The 12,167-nt window shown below is 49.1% G+C and overlaps 5 protein-coding genes across 5 annotated transcripts; 3 read left to right on the top strand and 2 right to left on the bottom strand.

Annotated features, from left to right (window-relative positions):
• Positions 1 to 102: 102 nt before the first annotated feature.
• On the top strand, positions 103 to 1,375 carry EV420DRAFT_1553585 (NADH-ubiquinone oxidoreductase 20 kDa subunit). The gene is made up of 8 exons (XM_060473563.1): positions 103 to 166; positions 224 to 271; positions 324 to 488; positions 547 to 618; positions 672 to 851; positions 906 to 986; positions 1,041 to 1,155; positions 1,207 to 1,375. Exons 1-8 carry the CDS (start codon positions 142 to 144, stop codon positions 1,217 to 1,219), a joined length of 699 nt encoding a protein of 232 aa, XP_060328941.1. The 5' UTR covers positions 103 to 141; the 3' UTR covers positions 1,220 to 1,375.
• Positions 1,376 to 1,385: 10 nt separating this feature from the next.
• On the top strand, positions 1,386 to 5,102 carry EV420DRAFT_569457 (uncharacterized protein). Its single transcript, XM_060482620.1, has 3 exons — positions 1,386 to 2,723; positions 2,775 to 3,481; positions 3,535 to 5,102. The coding sequence occupies exons 1-3, from the start codon at positions 1,692 to 1,694 to the stop codon at positions 4,853 to 4,855; spliced, it is 3,060 nt and encodes a 1,019-aa protein (XP_060328940.1). The 5' UTR covers positions 1,386 to 1,691; the 3' UTR covers positions 4,856 to 5,102.
• A 164-nt stretch (positions 5,103 to 5,266) lies between these two features.
• Positions 5,267 to 6,612, bottom strand: EV420DRAFT_1644663 (uncharacterized protein; the record flags this gene model as incomplete). The annotated part of the gene is made up of 2 exons (XM_060477679.1): positions 5,267 to 5,736; positions 5,787 to 6,612. The coding sequence occupies 2 exons, from the start codon at positions 6,610 to 6,612 to the stop codon at positions 5,267 to 5,269; spliced, it is 1,296 nt and encodes a 431-aa protein (XP_060328939.1).
• A 398-nt stretch (positions 6,613 to 7,010) lies between these two features.
• EV420DRAFT_1644662 (MFS general substrate transporter) lies at positions 7,011 to 9,369 on the top strand (the record flags this gene model as incomplete). The annotated part of the gene is made up of 15 exons (XM_060477678.1): positions 7,011 to 7,149; positions 7,199 to 7,322; positions 7,381 to 7,607; positions 7,657 to 7,701; positions 7,756 to 7,818; positions 7,871 to 7,900; positions 7,965 to 8,033; positions 8,091 to 8,139; positions 8,191 to 8,379; positions 8,441 to 8,713; positions 8,776 to 8,866; positions 8,928 to 8,978; positions 9,034 to 9,078; positions 9,135 to 9,295; positions 9,348 to 9,369. The coding sequence occupies 15 exons, from the start codon at positions 7,011 to 7,013 to the stop codon at positions 9,367 to 9,369; spliced, it is 1,578 nt and encodes a 525-aa protein (XP_060328938.1).
• A 60-nt stretch (positions 9,370 to 9,429) lies between these two features.
• Positions 9,430 to 11,926, bottom strand: EV420DRAFT_1553579 (plasma-membrane choline transporter-domain-containing protein). Its single transcript, XM_060473562.1, has 14 exons — positions 11,584 to 11,926; positions 11,418 to 11,536; positions 11,240 to 11,371; positions 11,150 to 11,187; positions 10,694 to 11,097; positions 10,493 to 10,640; positions 10,362 to 10,437; positions 10,291 to 10,310; positions 10,136 to 10,237; positions 10,011 to 10,076; positions 9,879 to 9,959; positions 9,787 to 9,829; positions 9,682 to 9,742; positions 9,430 to 9,630 (listed from the first exon to the last, which is right to left on the bottom strand). Exons 1-14 carry the CDS (start codon positions 11,812 to 11,814, stop codon positions 9,580 to 9,582), a joined length of 1,572 nt encoding a protein of 523 aa, XP_060328937.1. The 5' UTR covers positions 11,815 to 11,926; the 3' UTR covers positions 9,430 to 9,579.
• Between the last annotated feature and the right edge of the window lie 241 nt (positions 11,927 to 12,167).

Genomic DNA, 12,167 nt, shown 5'->3' with positions numbered 1-12,167 from the left:
ACGAGACAATCACTCACTTCTAAAATTGGTTCGCTTGATTCCCACGATTTCTGATTATCTGACCCCAGGTTGCCACGTGAAGAGTCGGAATCGTAGGAGCCAATCAGAGTTGTCGCAATTCCTTTTCCAACGCTGACCACAATGTCTCTGGCTTTGAAGACGGCAGGTTCGCTGGAATTTACTATCTCTTTTCTCGTGGGCTGATGTTATGTATCTTATGTAGTTGCTGCCGCTGGACGACGAGCAGCTACGCGACCGGCGGGCCTTTCCGGTGTGTCTACGAATGTCTTACCACGTCAAACAGAATATTCATTGAGTTGCAGCGCACCGGTGGCTGCATACAACGCGGCCGACCTTGCAAGCGGAACCTTCGTCGTCGTCTCAGTCATCTATTCCCTCTTTTTCGTTATCTGCGGCTCAGCCAATGGTGGAGTTAGCGAACAGAGATTCCAACCAGTTCAGTCTCGAGCACCCACAGAACAAATCAGGTGCGTGTTGGTAGCCAGTTTCTGCGGATCTTTTCTCACCTCTCGCCGATTTGTGTAGAGTATATTCTATCTACTGTGGACAAGATTGCGAATTGGGCGCGACAAAGCTCGCTCTGGCCTGTAACTTTCGGCGAGTATATGCTGCAGGGCTTAAGAAGATTCTGTTGTAATACTTGCGTGCAGGTCTTGCGTGTTGCGCAGTGGAGATGATGCACATGGCTGCTGCTCGGTATGACCAGGACAGACTGGGTATCATTTTCCGAGCCAGTCCTCGGCAGAGTGAAGTTATGATTGTCGCCGGGACACTCACGAACAAAATGGCACCTGCATTGCGGAAAGTGTATGACCAAATGCCTGAACCTCGTAAGTCGTGTCATATATATGCGGGCGATATCGGGTTATTCATGACTGCTATAGGATGGGTGGTGTCAATGGGCTCGTGCGCCAATGGAGGTGGATATTACCACTATTCCTACTCGGTTGTTCGTGGATGTGATCGTACGTGGCTCCATCATTTATACGTTAGTGACGCTGTACGATCCGGATTCACAGGTATCGTTCCGGTTGATATATATGTACCCGGATGTCCCCCGACAGCAGAGGCGCTCCTATACGGAATGTTGCAACTACAACGCAAGATGAGACGCAGCAGGAAAGCGGTTCTTTGGTAAGCTAAAAGAAAGAGTACAATGCTAGAAACTAATGGATCGGTTGACAGGTACCGCAAATAACTCTTTTGAAAGGTTGATGGTTACAGTCGTATATAGCGTTGATTCTAAATAGTGTAGAATCAAACTATCTTTGCAAACTATTTCAATTGCCGTCCTTTTAGCGGAGCTTGAGACAATATGTACAAACGGAATCGCAAAAAGATAAAAAGTAGAAAATCTCTTTGATGATCCCAATTGAGTCCTTTTAAAAGGTCCGGGTCGGGCCTAAGCGAGCGCTCAGATCAGCCCTAACCAGAGCTGACACAGCTTGAACTAGGACTTGGTTCGCTTTTGCCAACAAAAACCCTTCCTCTCCCCTTATCACGACCGACATATCTCCTCGACGTCGAACAATAACCCGCGATCCCTTTAGCTTGTCGTTGCCGGCGACGCCAGCCCTTTTTTCGGTTTTTCAGCACCGCTTTATTTCCAATAGCTTTCACGTTCCCTGTTACCTTCAGCCCGCAATTTTTATCAGTCCTATCTCTGGACGATGGCTGCCACTGTCTACCCTTCACGAACCGACACGAGCCCAAATGTACATTCGATGTACCCGCGAGCCCTGATTGCTGACCTCGACTTCGGCGACAACCGATACCCCTCAACGGCCACTGCCCCTCGGTCAAGCGCTGCCATCGTCGGTTCTGGAGACAAGTCCACCTCTGCCAGGGATTCGAATGGACAAAGGGAGGGTAGTTCGAATCGAGGGAACGATGAGCCAACGGCCGCGAGCTCCACGCCGGTGGGACGGACAGCGGATGTGCCAAGTCCTTCTGATCAGCACCTTCAATCACAGTCGCGAGGGCCATCTCGTGCAGAGGTCTCTGACCTTGCATCGATAAAATCGTCGCAGTCGCCTTCCCAGGAGCCTCCACGGAGCCAAGTGTCATATGCCCTGCCGCAAGGAGCCTCTCGCCGTGTGGTCGAACGTTACAGTTTGGACGACAATCCACAACGTGCCCCTTCCAGAGCACCAGAAGATACCCGGCAGCCCCCCGTGGATGCCTCGCCTCAAGGAAGAGGTGCCTTGCCCAGGTTGCCGTCACAGGAGCCAATAGCAGGTCCCATTCCTTCCACTCCCCGCCATCCTGCTTTGCCCGTCTCCGGCGCTGTTGCCGGTCCCAGCTATACTGCCGCAATGCCTCCTACCATTATCCCGTTATCTGCATCTCCAGGTTATGCACCTCCTGTGTCCCAGCGTCTTCGAGCATATGCCCAGCAGCCGACCTTCATCAATCAAAGCACGACTCCAAACCCCGTGAACCCGGTCTATTCCCCCACGCCTCCTCCGCCTCGACAAGAGGAAATCTGTGTTGAATGTGCCATGCGTGACCAGGACATGGCCGATGTCGACGTAACATCTCCTGGAATGTGGGAGCGGGAGAGTGACATCTTGTATGAGGAGCTAAAACGCAGGGAGGAGGAGGAAGAAGTCACAGGAATTGTCAATGTTGATGAGCCTCCGAGGCCTAGAGCAAAAGGTGGACGCCTGACCGAGCAGAATGTCAAGATATGGCTCAGCGTGGTGCGTTTGTTCATTCTCCAACTTGTACGGTTGTTTAAATGCAATTTATAGACGGCACGAGAAACGACATCACGGAGCCAGACTCTCAATACGTATGTCACTGCTCAGAGGAAACTGTTGGAAGAAGAAGCTCTCGCACATGCGCGGGCCATGCAAGAGGCGAAACAACTTGATAACAGAATGCGAGATGCTTACTCCCAATTACGACGTTCTGCATACGACATGGGTAACAGTGCAGCACCAACCGACGACACGGGTGGAGTCCGTATCGAGCCTCCTCGATCTCCCTCAATACCTACAAACCCGCTACATGATCGCGCACATTCTCGTGAAGTGACTCTTTTGGAGAACGGCATGATTGTCGAACACGTGGACGTCCGCAAAGAAGAACGCGAGGCTCGAGAGCGCCGCCGTAGGGAGGAGAGACGGGCTCGAAAGTCTTCTCGAAGCTCTTTCGTCGATGCTCACTCAGTAATGTCTTCCCCAAGTCTTCCTACTGACAGTGGCATCGGTCTCAAGCCCTCGACGCGCTATTCTCAAGGCAGTCCAGGTCGACCCATGAGTGTCTTGACTGCACCCCTTGATCGTCCAGAGCTTCCTCGTGCTCAGTCTCAGGCGTCGTTTTCGGACGTGCACAGCTTGAGCTCCACGTCCCCGCGACGTTCTCGCTTTTTTGGATTCCCTAATTTCCGGGAAGGATGGAACAGCCGCGATAGCTTGGCAGTATCTGGGATGTCAGGAAGTATGATCGATATGCAGTGAGTTTTCATCGTTCCATTCAGGAACATGTTCATAACTGATGATCTTCAAGCGTTGCACTACAACGGGAAGATGCGGCTAATCGATATGCGTCCTCTCCTGTTGATTTGAACACTCCTCGTCGGAGTCAGTTGTGGAACGGTGCGGACCTGGAACCTTTGGAACCCACCCTATCACGCCAGTCTCGGCATTCAGAGAGCAAGAGCCAGAAGAAGAGGAAGGGACTCGCCAAAATCTGGCGCATGGTGACGAGAGGATCTAAACATGACGATATTGCCAGTGAGAAAAGGCAGCTACAGTCCAATCGCAGAGCCGAAGACGATTACCCCTTGGCACCACCACCACCCCTTACCTATCTTATGAGCCGTGAAGGTCGTCATGCTTCTACGCCTTCTCTTACCTCTTCTCCGCCAAAACTTACTTCCGGTGTTTCCCCCCCTACAGCTCCCTCGAGCCTTCTACCATCTCCCGCCTCATCACGACCTTCCGTTCAAGACGCAGACGCTACAGTTATCCGCAAGTTGAGCGGCAACTATGACGACATCGACGAAAAGAGCCTCTCGAGAAACGTGCACTCGATGACTTCAGACCCCGATATACGCAAGCGCGTTGCATCCTCATCCCCTGTTCCCACCCATCCTAATAATTATACCAATGCTCCTGTTTCTTCTGCTGGCTTGACGCGCGAAAAATCGCTACCCCCACTTCCCGGAGAGGCGCGACGCCGATCTAATAACAACCCAACGTCACCAGACCGGCCTCAAACTGTATATACTTTCGACACCCGAAGACCACCTCCTGGAGCTGGACCGACCCACGACTTCCTTCCACCCCAAGCACCCTTCCGTAACCCCGAAGCTCGACGGCAGTCCTTCGGTGGTCTCACGTCGCGTCCAAATCTAGATGGACTGTCGGAACGGGCACGAAACCAAACAATGGCAGGATATGACCGGCGTGAATCAATGGGTCCCGCATACGATGAATTCGGTGGCTCAAGACGATCTTTGCGCCTTGATTATGCTGCCACGACAAGCAATAGGAATAGTGTACCTCAACCGACAAAGCGAAAGTCCAGATTCGGACTATCGTCTTTATTGGGCAAGAAGCAGCCAGAACGAAATTTGATGCAGGACAACGTTGCCCAACAGTTTCCTACGTTCCGGCAGTCGGCTGGGTCTGATGCTTTGGACGAGATTACAACCAACGGGGGCTATGCTACTTCTGCGTCGCGGCATAGCGCATTCAGCGCAGTTGGTGGACCCAGGATGTCCATCACTTCTCGAAAAGCATTAGAGGAGCTAGTAGCACAAGACACAGACTTTGTGGCATACCGGTATCCCTCTAACGATCAGCATTTAGATTTGGCGCGGTAACAAGAGTATCTCGTCATCTATCACGTTTTGTTGTATATTTTAGCTACTCGACATTCTTTTGGAATCTTTTTTTGCTTTGCAATCACCGAAATACCCCAGCGGCTATTGTTCCGTACTCATTCATTTCATTTGCTCTGTTTTCTTAGCGATCATTTGGACTGGCATCGTATCACACTACTTATCGACTTATTGTAAAATTGCTACTAAAACAATAGTACGTGGATTCTGAAGTCGTCCCCCGGCCCGAGGGATCCGAGCTACTTTTCAACCTCAACTATGTCGTCGAAAAATTCTCTTCAGTAGGTTGCGTGGTCCTTTGGAACAGATATATTCTTGCCTGTTGGCATGCTTCTGCTACAGTTATTTCTGTTCCTTTTTCCAATTTGTAACACACCAGAATACGCGAACCGTTTAATCCTTGAATCCGGCGCCCTTTCTTAACATTGCCATCAACTCCCCGATTTTCTCTTTGTGATCTGCTGGAAGCGGTGCGATGGGCGTCAACTTATGTTCCTTACCTCTAGCCAGCACGAATCTCGGCTTGGTGAATGCCTCTATGCTCTCCACCGGATTTCCTTCGACAGCAGCTACATCTGCGACGAATCCTGGAAGAAGCTTGCCCGTAACTTCCGATAAACCACATGCCTCTGCCGCCATGTCGGTACATGCGGCCAGCAGCTCGCGTGGAGTGTATCCGGCATCCGCCAGAGCCGTAAGGCCATCAGCGTAGCGCTCGAAGGGACAGTTTCCGATTCCGTTGTCAGTCCCCATGATGATCTTGGCGTTGAGTGCTCGTAATGAAGCCAGATTTGCTACAATAGCGGCGCGATGATCCCATGGACAGAAATAGTTCTCTCCAGCAAGGCAAGCGGTGTTCATCGCTGGAAGCAGTCAGTGTACCACTCACGAAATCACACAGTCTGATGCTCACTGGGGCAAACGTATACACCCTTATCAACGATGAGTTGGGCGACCTCGTTATCGAACTTTGTGCCAGTCTTCGTACTCCAGCTGCAGTGTTCGATGCTGTCAAACCCGGCGACGACGGCCCTGCGAATACCCTCTCCACCTAAAGCATGCGTAGTTACCCTCACACCACTGGCATGAGCAGTGTCAGCGATGGCCTTGAGCTCCTCCACCGAATAACGCGCTTCAGACGGATGCGACCCAGCGGTCATGAAGCCTCCTGTGCTCATTACCTTGATGACCTCAGCACCTTCGTCCAATCGTTTTTGCGTCATCTTCGTGACTCCCTCCACACCCTCGGCCTCTCCACCCATCGCACTGCAGTGACCGCCAAATACCGTAATTGGGGCATTTGCGCACATCAACCGTGCACCCATAATCTCTCCCCGGTCAATCCTCCCCTTCATCTCCATAACCCCCATACCGTGGCTTGCAAGGTCACGGGCGGTGGTTACCCCTGCGTCGAGCAGCCGAAGTGCGTTCCTCTCCATGAGTTCCCTGGCTTCTCTTTCTTTAGTCTGCGCATCAGAAAGCTCAGCGCGGCTAGAATTCATCTTCATGCGCATAGGGTCAAACGACACATGTACATGACAGTCGAAGAATCCGGGAACAAGAGTAACTGCGCCCAAGTCAGTCACTGTGGTTGTGGGTGTGAGAAGAGGCGCGATAGTCGTGGACCAGGGACCAGAGGCTGCGATTTTGTCGCCTGAGACCAGTATACCGCCGTCAGATATTGGTTCGGCTGAACTGGATGTGACGAGAAGCGCTGCGCGGTATGCTTTGTCCTGCATGGTGGTCGTCGTGAGTATCTCTTGATGCGTTACTTAGAGAAGCATCGCCCTTTCAGTACATAAAGTCACCAGCAACTTACCGAGCTCCGACCCGCGGCCGAGAGCACCCAGTCATCTGAAGGTAGGATAATATTTTCGACTTTCTTTTAACATTATCCTGACGATCTTGATCAGATGTAAAGACTCAGCCGTAATCTAACCTTTCCCTTATCTTCCGAGCATAAACAATCAATACCCCAGCTACTGAGTACTTGCCTATCTAGCCGCCTTATCGCGGCTCCATTCCTGAATAGCCTTGATCCGTTTCAATTTTTAGTTGAGTGTGGTCGGTACTTTTAAGACCGGGCCGTTCAATAAATGTTCTCTTAAGAAGTTCAGTTCCTCCGCAGCGTTTTATCATGAACAACGACGCCAGCACCATCTCTAGTGTAGTCAAGGACAAAGACGCTGTCGACGCTGACGTCAAGAATGTCGGTACTTTGTCGGCCATTCCGGAATCTGAGAGGGAGACTGCCATTGACACGGTAGCTGCTGCTGGTACGCACTTCCTTGTAGATGCCTGTTGCGCTATTCAATATCTTTGTAGAACAGTATACCGAAGAGGAGTACAAGAGCCTCGTCCGAAAGATAGACTTCGTTCTCCTGCCGTTGATGTGGGTCCTGTACGGGCTTCAGCAAGCTGACAAAACTGGGATTTCCACACAAGCAACGTGAGTTTTCTATTATTCTCCATGAGTTTCCTCTCCTAAGATTAAACGCATAATGCAGGTTCAATATGCGGTCGGACCTTGGTATGAAAGGCCAAGACTATGCTCTACTTACCACCATTTTCTACGTGTCATACCTCGTCTTCGAGACGCCGTCGAACTACATCATGCAACGCATCAACATCGGTAAAATGCTAGCTGTATTTATGTTCTTCTGGGGTGTGATAGTCCTCTGCACTGGTTTTGTCACGACGTGGGCAGAGATGATGGTGTTAAGAGCTCTCCAGGGTGGGTTGATCTTTGAGTTTCAATCTCCTAGTGCTGATCATAACTTCAGGTGCTCTGGAAAGTGTTATATCACCTGCATTTCTTCTTCTGACTGGTGCGTGTTGAATATCTTCTTGCCTTCAACATGGCGCCGATGTATTTCGATCAGGCGCGTGGTATCGTACCAGTGAACATACCTTGCGAAGTATCGTCTGGGGAACAGCAAACGCCGGTACGTGTCTCTGTTCAAATGTATATTTTCTCTGATTCATTTGCTTCTTCAGGTTTCGGTATCATTAGCAGTCTATGCATGTGTACGTACTATGTAATACCAGATGGTTTCGGGTTTCGCTGATTCACGGTCTTACATAAATTCAGATGGCATTGGACATGCCGCTTTGAAAAATCCAAATGGAATAGATGCTTGGCGAGGCATTAGCTATTTCCGTTGCGTACAATTTCCTTCATTAGTCCTCGAATAAAGGCTGATAATTTTGGGGTCAGTGGGAGGTTTCACGATCGTAATGTCGTTTTTCACGTTCGTCTTCCTTGGGTAAGAACATTTTTTGTCCAACTCAATTCTAGCTAAACTTCAGATGTCCAGCACTCCTCGTGAAGTATGGTGGTTGTCCAAAGCAGAGAAACGCATGGCTGCTGCGCGCGTCGTGGGAAATCAGACAGGCTCGGACCGTACGAAACATGGAGAATGGAAATGGCACCAAGTAGCAGTCGCATTCAAAGACCCTCAAACATATTTTTTCTTCTTCACCACTATTGTCAATTCACTACCAAAGTACGCCTTTTCATATTCCCTCCCTCTCGCTTATCCGAAATTGACTTCTGGGTATAAACAGCGGGGGTACGACATCTTTCGGCTCACTGGTTTACGTTTCTTTCGGGTTTTCCAACCTAGAGACTATACTGAAAGGCACTGTCCCTCGACACGCGTTATCGATCGTCTGGTTTCTTTTTGTAGGCCTCATCACAAGAAGATACTCCAAAGTGCGGTTTTTGTGCATGTTCGTTGCTGTTGTCCCGGCATTTGTTGGAATGCTCGCCACAGCATTGCAGCCGGGCGATGATGCGCATTTGTGGTCAAGATGGGGAACTTATTTTATGACAGTAACGTGAGTCCTCATCCGCTTTTGGTGTTTATAATACCACGTCACTGATGCTTTTGTGTACGTAGGGGAGATGTTGCGGGATTGATGATATGGACGTTCGTGCCGAGCAATGTCGCCGGAAGAACGAAGAAATCCGTCACCTCCATTGTTCTCTTCGTTAGTTAAAACTTCGCTGTGAATTGGTGTGTTGCTAAAGGTTAACATTCGCGGTTTTCAGGTAGCGTATTGTGTCGGAAACTCGGTTGGAAGTCAAGTCTTCCAGGAAAAGGTACCATTTTCGGTGTTTTTTGTCGGTGTCTTGATGACTGAAAATGGGATTTCAGTGGGCGCCCCGCTATGTACCGGCTATTCTCATTTCTGCAATTTTTGTGCGTCTCTAGTCCTTCTACTGGGATTCCTCCCGGATTCATGTCTCTCTTGACAGTACGGTTTAGAGATGATCTTGTTCCTTGCGTGGCGTTTTTACTACATTTACGTGAATCATCAACGTGATAAAGCTGCTCTTGCCAAGGGATCATCTGTTGAGGAGCAGGAGCGCTTGGGACGGTTGGCCGCAGAAGCGGATGTGACAGATTACGAAAACGAGTGAGTTGATCTTCTGAAACTTGTGTATTTCAGACCGCTGACAACTTAGCAGCCATTTCCGATACGATTATTAAATCACTTGGGCATCAGTTGGACCCCCAGGGTTATGAATGATATATATATATATATAGGTATTCCTTGTTGAAATTTTCGTAGTGTGAATAAACATGTTCGTACACATGTTAGTGTGATAGACAATATCGTTCTGGTGACTGTTCATACAACTTATACAAATCAAAAAATGAAGAAAGAACTCGAATTCATGCAAAACGTCGTGCAAGGATCTACACTTGCGGGACTCCTCTCACAACATGCGGATAAGTCGAGGCAATGTGCTAAATTCGTAAGCATTGAATCTGCACCACGAAGAGCGAATTAAAACTTACTCTAAACAACTCTGGTGCTCTGATAGCTAGCACTTGCGGGTCCTCACCGAGACCGACGAAACTGTGGACAATAAGTCGGATCCTATTATGATCAACAGCACTCACATCGTTGAAACCCCGGCTTCGATTGCAGATGAGAGTGTGAGCGCTGAAAGATGTCAAAGGTTACGTTCTCAGCAAAATCGGTAAATGCTCACAGCATTGGACCCCGATTAAGAACGAGAACAGCAATATTGGTGCAGTATACTGCCCGTCAGTGTTGTAAGAAGGGGCTGTGACTAAGTAGTTGTGTTCAATATCACAAAAAGGGCATACAAAGTTGAGCTTACTTCGGAGATACAAGTATGCAAAGAGAGTTGAAAGGAGACCAACGGCATAGGCGCCCCATGTAAGAGCTACAGGATATGCATCTATTAGCCTGTCATTCGTCATAGGCACAAACGAGAGATCTCACTCATTCCGACCAAGGAATCGTTGACGAGAGCGTCAATCCCACGGTCTTTGAACAACCTCCATGTATCCTTTGCCGCGGTGATGTATGATTTGCCGTAGAGAGCTATATAGCACTGACATGAGTGGTGGAAAGTCAAAGAGAGAAAGCTAGTGTACATATTTCAATGTACGCATATCTTGAAGCGCCGGTCAGTACAAATATAGTAACGTTTCATTGAGGCGCATACCTATTAAAGTATTCCACGAGGTTCTCGATGCATCCAACAAAACAGGCTGCGCAACATGCTAAACAAGCCTCGACCGCTTTACGGCGGGGAGATGAACATGTGAGGAGAAGAGGAAACACTAGATGACTTACGATGTCCATCCTGACTAGCGTTATTTCGGACGGCATTCAGAATCAACCTAATGAGCTCCAAAATCGTGACAATCAAAGAACCAAAGGCGATGGACCCCAACGATAGTGTCGATGCGCGTGCAAAAGCAGATAGGGTGGGGTGTTTTGGCTACGCTAATATGAGTTATGGATGAACATTGAACAAGTTGCAAAAATTCTTACCATTTCTCCCAACTCTCTTGGGCCAAAGTAATACCAGGATCCAAAGGGCCCGCCTGCCAGAGTAGCTAAAGAAACATTACCGATGACTTGCGACGTCCAGAGGAAAGAAAATGTTTCATAGAAGATCAGTCCAGCGACTGTGCTTCCCGAGCATGAAGATGTAGGACAAGATGGACCACCCGGAGTCCATTTCGCATATGTTGCAATGACGGTGAACGTGTACCAGACGGCCAGTGCAGCCTGGAGAATCAGCGCGGAGAAGGCAACAACGTATACGCTCTTGTGGTGCTTTGACACATCCATCACAACTTGCAGAAGTAGAGATGCGAGAGGAATGCGTGATCGGAAACCCCAGTAAGACAGCACAGAAAGGAGAGCAATGACTGTAAAAATGATAGCACCAGCTACAAAAGCCGTGAGCAGCGAATGAATAAGGGAACGATGAACATCGCCTACACCAATATTTTGTGATCCAATAGTAAACGGCAATTCCTCTAAAATTGTATTGTTAGCGATGTCCCTGAAGAGAAGGAAGCAATTCCATACATATTAAGAGCGATGCTCAAAATAAGCGTGATATGCATGATTATCTTCGTAAACGCTCTAGTCAGGAGAAGGTAGCCCGTCGATAGTAATAGTGCCGCTCCGGTGACAAGAAGGAGGAGATACACTGTACTCCTGTTACACGGTGAGCACCTCACTTCCTCTATAAAAAAAAACATACCAATTAAGCGTAAAATTTGAACCGGATTTGACGCCTCCCTTGCCCAGTCCACCCCCCAGTCCGCCTTCCGCGACCCATGACTGAAGAGCGATTCCGGAAACTACTACGAATCCAATGAACTGCCAGAGAGTTGGAGAGATTGAACAATAGTGTGGTGAAGACACACCTGGAGAATAAAGAGAACCAAGAAAATGGGATCATTGACCCTCTTCTTTGGCTTGAATCTATCGCCCTCGTATGGATCCTTGACATCCTGGACAAACGGTTGCTGCTGGTAGGCAGGAGCGTAACCGGGAGTTGGACCAGGGTACGGTGCATTTGTATTTCCGTATGGAGTAGTAGATCCCGCATGCTGTCCACCCCCACCCCACTGGTTCTTGTCGGGCCATTCAGACATCGCCTTTCGATGCTGGTCGTTGCTGGTCGTAGGAGTAAAAGTGTGTTGGTGTGTCCACCTAAAGGGCGTTGGCAGCGTGTTCGATTACTACACCATCGATTCTACTACGTACGTCATTTAGATCGCCGATGCCAAGATCTGCTAGGCATAGGAAGGATCACCAGAAATATTCTTTTATGGCGTCGAAAAGCACTTAGTTCAAGCGTCCGGGACGCAGTAATCCAAGAAATACATGACATCTAATGGTATAGTCAGCTACTACTACAGAATTCCAATTTACATACAAGTACGGTGACTTGGCAAGGTGCTTCTAAGGTTAGTACAAGGACCTAGGTCATTTATGGACAATAATG

This window comes from Desarmillaria tabescens (assembly GCF_030435595.1).
Source record: "Desarmillaria tabescens strain CCBAS 213 chromosome Unknown EV420scaffold_25, whole genome shotgun sequence".
Classification (NCBI taxonomy): domain Eukaryota; kingdom Fungi; phylum Basidiomycota; class Agaricomycetes; order Agaricales; family Physalacriaceae; genus Desarmillaria; species Desarmillaria tabescens.
This window is presented reverse-complemented; position numbering and strand designations above follow the sequence as displayed.

Bases quoted from the DNA above. Each gene is read 5' to 3' on its own strand.
- EV420DRAFT_1553585 (XM_060473563.1), top strand. From the start codon at position 142: ATGTCTCTGGCTTTGAAGACGGCAG. The intron at 167-223 runs GTTCGCTGGAAT...TATCTTATGTAG, and splicing joins TCTGGCTTTGAAGACGGCAG to TTGCTGCCGCTGGACGACGA. The intron at 489-546 runs GTGCGTGTTGGT...CGATTTGTGTAG, and splicing joins GCACCCACAGAACAAATCAG to AGTATATTCTATCTACTGTG.
- EV420DRAFT_569457 (XM_060482620.1), top strand. From the start codon at position 1,692: ATGGCTGCCACTGTCTACCCTTCACGAACCGACACGAGCCCAAATGTA. The intron at 2,724-2,774 runs GTGCGTTTGTTC...TGCAATTTATAG, and splicing joins TCAAGATATGGCTCAGCGTG to ACGGCACGAGAAACGACATC. The intron at 3,482-3,534 runs GTGAGTTTTCAT...ATGATCTTCAAG, and splicing joins GGAAGTATGATCGATATGCA to CGTTGCACTACAACGGGAAG.
- EV420DRAFT_1553579 (XM_060473562.1), bottom strand. From the start codon at position 11,814: ATGTCTGAATGGCCCGACAAGAACCAGTGGGGTGGGGGTGGACAGCAT. The intron at 10,311-10,361 runs GTATGCGCCTCA...CGGCGCTTCAAG, and splicing joins CTCGTGGAATACTTTAATAG to ATATGCGTACATTGAAATAT. The intron at 10,077-10,135 runs GTGAGATCTCTC...CATATCCTGTAG, and splicing joins CGATTCCTTGGTCGGAATGA to CTCTTACATGGGGCGCCTAT.